The sequence below is a fragment of the Lottia gigantea genome (assembly GCF_000327385.1).
Source record: "Lottia gigantea unplaced genomic scaffold LOTGIsca_62, whole genome shotgun sequence".
Lineage (NCBI taxonomy): Eukaryota > Metazoa > Mollusca > Gastropoda > Lottiidae > Lottia > Lottia gigantea.
Window position 1 is genome coordinate 470,730 of NW_008710115.1, and position 8,635 is coordinate 479,364.

Consider the following 8,635-nt stretch of genomic DNA (forward strand, 5'->3'; position numbering starts at 1 on the left):
CCAATGTAACCCCAAGACAACAGGATCACAAAGTTATCTCAAATAAACAATCTGTGAAACCAACCAGCATAACCAATCCTCTATTCAACAGACCAATTAAACAAGGTAAGATCCTTTTTGGGGTAAACAAAAGTGTTATTACAAATCACACTATAAGTGAGTGCCAATAAATATTCCTGAGAATTAGCAAAACTCTTTGTCTTCAGGGTGCCCCTTTAAGGATATCACACCTACACCCTAAACTTGGCCATTATGTCCACACTTTTAAATGTCTTTCGAATTAAGAAAGAGGCGTTTAAGCAACTTGAAAGACCCTGACTAGACTAGTCTAACATTTGATTATTGATTTTTTGGACTCTTGATTAATATGAAGACAGCCAAAACCCAACAAGAGCCTGTGCTTCTTATGCCTGTGATTGCAAATCGTGTAAAAAAAAGTCATATAAAAAACAAAACATTTGATTGGAGTATCCTAGAAATTCTCAAGGATCATTTTGTCACGTTCATAACTTCTTTAATACAATGTCTACCCTATCTTTATAATGACATTTGATAGATCAGATTTCTTTCAAAATAACTGATTGCATTAAAACAACACAACACTTGGTTAAAACATGTTTCTCATTTCAATGATTTTGACAGAATAATACAGAACCATTAATTAGATTTAACATTCAGTGATTTTTATAACTTAGCTCATAGTTCATTATTATCAGTATTCATTCAGGTGAAACAGTGTCTCATAAATTTGTAAATCATGATGTGTACCTTTATATTTTTTCATAATAATTTTTCTAAGAATATTGTTCAGGATTTCCGGCTTTAATTGTCCTGTTAGGTAGGGAATGAAACCAGACTAAAAATTTTATTTGTGCTGTGTTAATCAAAAGCACAACATGAAAAAATTATCAATGAAAAAACAACATTGGTTTTTGCTGCCACAGGATATTGTAGAACCAACATGCTTGCGTTGATGTGATTTCTGCATTTGTCAAATTTAAGACGATTAAGCCACTAGAACAGATGCAAAAAATTTTCAACTGTAGCCAAATTGTGAAATCATAGTTTTACGTTAAATCAGGGTCTGTTTGCCCTAAAACTTGATTGGTCATGATCAGACCATTTCCAAGATGTAATTAGCCCCATTCAAAAACAAACATTTTAGTGCAAATAAAATACCCAAAATATGATAATGGTACTTCCTGGATAAATACTAATACCACAAGGTTCACAGGATAATTTGTCTTTTTTGAGAAATATATTATTCATTAGGTCTTGACAAGGTCTTGTTAACATGGTTATTTATATTGGTGTTGTATATACAATCATTGCCAGATTTTGATTTTAACAGAGATTTTGATAGTAGGAAATATTTGGTGACTTGCTTTTTTTAAAATATTAGAAGGCGTCAATTTACTATATTGTTCTCAAATCCTTAATGAATGAGGATTGTTTTAAGTTTTTGAACATGTCGAGATCTTATGGATTTTTTTGATTAAATCTCTATTCCTTCTGGGACAGCACCTGCGAAGCTGTAGATTATTTTTTATTAGATATATTGATAGTTGATAATATTTTATTATACAAGTATAATATATAGATAGTTATAATTCTTCTCTTATCTTCTCTCTTCTACATATATATTGATCATATTTTACTACTTTATATCTTCATATCACCCTGGTATTAAATCCCCTTCAAATCACATATCAAACGTTTACAAGTATACTTTACATATGTTTTACTAGATCCTTTATTCTATTTATGGCAAAGATATCTGATCCAAATTCAGGTCAAGAGATCTTTAAACTTTAAATTATTAGTTTCAACTAAAAGTCACACTTTAATTTTGCTCAAAAACAATTTTTTTTAAGGATTTAATGTTTACACCAAAATATTTTTAATGGAAAAATTTGTTGGAAATTTTTAGAAACAATCCAGCCTTTCATATGATGTTTATTGACAGTTTTATGAGAAATAATTTCTGAATTGTTAATATCAAATTCAGATCATTCTGTTGTCAAGATTGAAATTTATAATAGATTTATTATAACAAGTTAGTTCATTCCTAACATACCTAGTCATTGTAATAAAGACAAGTTTTATCTGGAAAGATAAACACCATCATACCAACAGATATTATGTTAACATGATAACATTGACCTTAAAATATCTACCATTAGATTCATGACTAAAGATTCAACATTAATTTATAACAACTGGTTTATTTCAAATGACTGCGATATTCCTTGCATAAATTTTTTAATAACGATACTACTTATAATTTCTAATAATGGTAATTTAAATATATTTTTATTACAATAGTTATGTTAATGGTTATTTTTATCCACTATTTTCTGTTTTAATCATGGTTATTTTATATAAAAAGTGATTTACACTTTATATTTGTTTTAAATGCAGGAAACTTCATCTGATCATTGCTTACAATAGTTTGAAAGACATATACATTGTATATCTGGATCTTATACAATTCTACATAAATACATTTTAATTCAAAATATTCTTTTACATATCATAAATTATAGAGCATACATTGAGATATATGGGAAGTCTCTAGTTTTATTTCTGATTCAAATTAAAATCTTTAAAAACTTATTCTAAATAATCCAGATGAACATCATTTTTGAAAATATTAATCCACCCTACTGACATGCATCCAAACCTTATGAAAGTTCATATATGTTAAAATGATGTTGTACTCTCAGTTTTTCAATCTTGTTATTACAGATATTGAGAGCAATAATTATGGTCCACAATGCATGGGATTCAGCACTCAACAACGTCATTCTCAACAACAACAACACCAACAAAACAACAACTTTTCATCTCATAGTACTGGTGATTTGCAATCATCTTCTAAATCATCCATTGGTCATCTTCATTTACCAAATCAGCATTTAGAAACTAACACTCCTACTCCCAGTGAAGTCTCCTTAATACAATGTAACCGTGGTAACTTGGGTACGGCTTATTCTGTATCATCTGAACGTAATTCACTATCTACCCCTGGAGCTTACAGTACAACCAGTGATAAAGCAGTATTTCTCGAACCATTACCAAAACAACAAGATTGGACCCATTATAAACAATTACCATCTGTAACACCAAATGGTGGAGTCAGTTCTATCACTAGCAGTGATTTAGAACAGTTTGCTCAAACAGCAAGTTCCATCTCCCAGTATCATGGTAGTATTAATAGCAATCTATCACCATCTCAAGACATCTCCATGTACACCAGTACATCTTTATTTAATAGTCCACGTCATTCCGCTAACTTACATCATAGAACAGCCCAGAAAAGAGCTTTATCCATTTCACCTTCCATATCTGATGTAGATATCAACCAGATCATTCGATTCTCACCTACTGCTTTGGTTGGTGGATCAAGAAGTTCCTCAATCAGTGTGTCACCACAGCTTGGTCAAGCTACTGGATCATTCTCTCATTTATCAGCTAGAAATAGTCCCTACTCATACAATGGATCTGGGGGTCATCGCTTGTCACAATCTCAGTTTACTGCTGGTAGTAAACACGATCATGCTAACTATTATAACATTGTACCCAATGAAAACAGTGGTGGTTATGTGGATTTGATGAGTAATCAATGTGTTGCACCATTAAGTGATATACCATATATTGAACAAAGTTATCAAAATGGCCATTTCATTCCTCAACATGATGGACAAATCCATGCAGGTAGTGTTCAACAACCATTGTCCAGTTTTTCCTATATAAATAACCCATTAAATAGTGCTATAAACCATATTACTGGATCTATGAACAATATAAATGGGTCTATAAACAATCTGAATGGTTCTATGAACAACTTAAGTACCATAAGTAATTCTATGGTAGGTACTAGTATAGACAGCAATGGTATACCAATTGGTCCTCCACCACCATACAGTCAAGCTGTAGAACAACAACAACTTCACCATCATCAACAACAACAATTACCATTGTTACCATTACAACAACATCAACAAAATATTGACAATTTTATACAAAATATACCCACATCCTCAGCAACTTCCATTAAAAATGAAATTGTTGATGAGGACACTGGGGAGGAAAAACATTTCTGTGATTGGATTGACTGTAAATCAAGTTTCAAAGAAAAAGATGAACTTGTCCGCCATATTGAAAAAATGCATATTGATCAGCGTAAGGGTGATGATTTTACATGTTTTTGGCAAGGTTGTCAACGTCGATTCCGACCATTTAATGCTAGATATAAACTACTGATCCATATGAGAGTTCATTCTGGAGAAAAACCTAATAAATGCACTGTAAGTAGCTTAGAATTACTTTTCATTCTAAACATAATCAAAAACAATATAAGGTATACTAGTTGATTGTACAATATGATGATTTCTGAAATATTATTATAAAGGAATCTGTTAACAGACACAGTTTAAAGTGTAAATTCTCCTTTCTTTTTTTAATAAAATGTGAAATTTTTTATACGAAAAATTCCAGAGTTGCTAATTAGGTATTCATAAATTTTCTACGGATTACTCAAATACCAGCGTTGTTTTAGCTGTAGAAAGTAATCAAGAATTGTCTTGGATTTAAGTGTCAAATATAGAGTATTTGTAATCGGTCAAAAAGCAATAAATTATATGTAGTACCGGTAACTTAAGATGATATAATTTTCAAATTTCAGACAAATGTCTATAAAATACAATAAAATTCTTTTCAAACATAAGATATTGTCTGGAAACATGCAATAAATTAATATTGTACTATAGAAATGTATAATTTATATCTCAGACAGTGATAATAGACAATTAATGGCTTCATTAAGACCTTACAAATAAAAACATATTGTTGACCTAGATGTTTTCAAATATAATCATTAAGACACACAGAATAGCTTGTAGTCATAGATGATGTTAATAATGTTCATTTATACAACATCCAGAAATTTGTGATACAATTTGAAATGAATAACACAAGACAATAATTATGGGATAAAAATAATTTGAAATAATAAATAAGCAATTTTCAGATTTTCTTAGATAACAAGTGGAATGAAATGAATCTGAAATCATGATTTTTACCAGAAAATATGATTACTGATATGTATATTGGAATACTGTTAATAAATTGAGTTTTTTATATACCATCAGTTAAAATGAATTGAAAAAAAAATATTCAGTAACATAAATCTAGAATACATATTGCTATTTCGATAGATACATGCTGGATTTTTCCCTTTTCTGTCTTTCCCATTCCCCAGTGGCCATTGTATTCTACCATCTGTTTTTCAGTTTGCAAATTGTACTAAAGCCTTCTCCAGATTAGAGAATTTAAAGATACACCTGAGATCCCATACTGGAGAGCGACCTTATTTATGTACATATAAAGATTGTAAAAAGGCTTTCAGTAATTCATCAGATAGAGCTAAACATCAACGGACACATCTTGATACTGTAAGTTTTCTCACTATGCTATAGTAAGATTACATTATGCAAATTGATATGTGATGCCTTGACAATTTTGATTTTTGTTGTAAATAAGATTCCTATATATTCTTTCTACCAGCTAGTCTGTGCTCATGGATCTTTTCTGAATTATCATTACCAATTTACAGCTGGGCTAATTGGAAGAATGATGGAAGATAACTTCTTCTAGGTCATGTGACATTGACACACTGATCAAAATTAGAACCCATGACCATTATTTGTTTGACATAACCAAGCATATGATAACATGTATAGATTCCAATGCTCTTACTGACAGTGCTACAGAGACCCTCAACTGACTAACAAACGATGGCATATTACTGATGGACTAATCAAATATTTCACTATCATTATAACATTTTGGATGATAATGATGATGATTTTTATCCAGAAACCCTACGCATGTCAAGTTCCTGGCTGTACTAAGAGATATACTGACCCTAGCTCATTACGTAAACACGTCAAAAATCATACACAGAAAGATCAGCAAATCAAGAAAAAGGTAAGTACTAAGATGAAACTCTTATGCTGGGTTTTATAAAATAAAGTACTGATTAATATTATGAATTATTTGATTGATAAACTCTGCAAATTACCATTGATACCATTACCATTATATATTCTTCATGTTACTGAGATAGTGAAAGATTATATTTTTACTGATGAAGCACATTATTTCTTTGCAGTTAAAAACAGAAACGGTAGATTTTAGTCAACCAGATATATTGAAAGATTGCTTAAAGATACACCAGTTACGATCTAATGGATCACCAATGGACCATAATGAAAATGGTTTGGGTCAAACTTCACATTGTTTAATGTCTGCTAATGATATATATTCTGGTATGTATAAGAAATAATGTTCCAATAGCTTTTTTTTGTAAATTTTGTCTATGAACATACTGATAAAGTACTATCAATTTCAACTTGAATGGGACATTTATATTGGGGACCTCAATTATTTGTATCATATTATTCAGTAGAGGATTCACCTTCAATCAACAAATGCTCAACAAGTTTTGCTGCAAACCATTGAAACCAGTGAGTAACAAGTCAGATAACTTCATTGTGGTTGTTGAAGGGATGGCAATTTTATCTGCACAGTGGAGTCAATATTTTCTTTTTACAATGTTTGACAATATATTGTAGGAATGAGTTTTGGTAATCTATCAAGTAGATTAGGTACAACCAGTGTTGGCAGCAGTCAACAATCACCTGGTAGTGTACAACATGGTAGTCCTGCTATCACTGGTTCTAATAGTGGACTAAGTGTTGTTGATGAATCTACTGACAGGTTAGCGCCTGTATTATTATTCAATTATTGGTCTGTTTATTCCTTAAACACTGGGGTTAATTTAATTCTATTTTGGTGTGAGTTAAATTGGCTGTGTCTAGTTTTAACAATTGATTCTATTGATTACCAGATTGTAAATTAGGGTACATCAGGTATTTCAGAGGATCTACAACAATTTATTATTTGATGGTAAAACTATTTATTACTTGGTAAGGTAAGGTTAATAACATTTGTGGAGGAGTTTGATAATAATGAGATTAGATAACAAGTATTGTTTTTGTGTCTATAAAACTGAAACAGTCATGTGGTCAAGGTCAAATTTCATGTATATTAATCCACATTGTTATTAACTTGTAATTAAAGAAAATTGCAAATCGATACTTCTATGTCACGATGCATAGAAATTGAAATGGAGTTCTTCTGCAATTCATCAAGAACATACTGTAGTAACATTGTCATTGGCCTGAATTACATTTTTAGTGAAATTTATGATAACCAGTCGTCAAACTTTAATTCTGAAAAGTCATAGGAAAGATGAAATAGAGCTCTATTAACCTGTAAAATCTTTAGAGAATGAATTGTATTGTTTTTTATTACAGTCTTGGTGGGTATTCACCAGCATCTAATCATAACATGTTAAGTCCACGACCTTTACCCCCTATACAACATAATATACCACAATCTAGTATGGGTATGACAACATATAATAATTATAATTATACCAACACACAAGGTAACTTTTATTTCACACACAATTTTCTTTCACAATAATGTATCCGAATTTGCATTGGAGGGAATTTATCTTACTGGTAATATACATAGATATTGGTTAAAATTGGTATATTTACATCTAGAAGTTTATTTTGGTAAATTTGTATCTGGAAAGCTTTTGCAGTCCTACTGATCTGTGCTTAAATCAGATTGTTCAGAATCAGATTTGCAAACTCACTGATTTTAGATGGTTATGTGAATTTTTACTGTCAAAGTTTAGCTTCTTTACCTAGGAATTACAATTGAATTTTTCAGATATAAGCAACCAATATCCACAGTACAATACAGTGAGAAATAACTATTTCAATAGTAATGCTTATACCAGTACCAATAGTTGTCGAATGGGATTGATGCAAGCACAACGTAATTACGCTAATTATCAAGCCTATAATTATGATGACCAGAATTACATGGCTTATAATAATCAACAAGGTTTGTTATAGCAGTTATTCTTTCAAGTCTTATGATTTATAATCAAACTTGTGAAAAAATATTATTTTGTGACTTATTATAAAAACTTTACATAATTGACTAGATGTCTTATCAGAAGATCTTTTTGACAATTATATGTCTCATTTAAGCATGAATTTTTTTTAAAACCACAAAAATTGTCTTCCTAAAATGAATTGTCTAACTTTTCAAGATTCTTTTCAAGTGTTACTTATTGTTTTCAGGTTATATGGATCCAATTCAAGAACCACTAGAATCATTAGGAATAACAACTAGTATTAATGATGATGTAAACTTACAACAATATTTACAACTGACAGCAGTAGATGGTAATAGTAATCATACTAATCCAGTTTATGCTGAAGGAACATCTTAAGATATGGTTTTAAGAAATTTCAATTGAATGTTTTAATTTAAATTTGAACATTCCTACTGCATGTAAAATTTGAAATTTATGAAACTATTATTGAGCTGTACTCCATAATCAAAAATGTTCAGCACAAATTTTTATTTTCATAGATTTTTCACATGTTTTCAGCTACAGTCAGAAACAAATGAAATTGGAATGTTTTTGTTTTAAATTGTATAGTATATATAAATTTGTTATTGAAGATTTGTTAAGGATATATTA

General features: G+C 30.2%; 1 protein-coding gene across 1 annotated transcript; it reads left to right on the forward strand.

The window, feature by feature from the left end:
* Positions 1 to 4,094: 4,094 nt before the first annotated feature.
* LOTGIDRAFT_55425 (hypothetical protein) lies at positions 4,095 to 6,268 on the forward strand (the record flags this gene model as incomplete). Its single annotated transcript, XM_009064342.1, has 4 exons — positions 4,095 to 4,310; positions 5,295 to 5,456; positions 5,881 to 5,991; positions 6,176 to 6,268. Coding segments are annotated over 4 exons (582 nt in total), but the record flags the coding sequence as incomplete, so codon positions are not given.
* Positions 6,269 to 8,635: the final 2,367 nt, after the last annotated feature.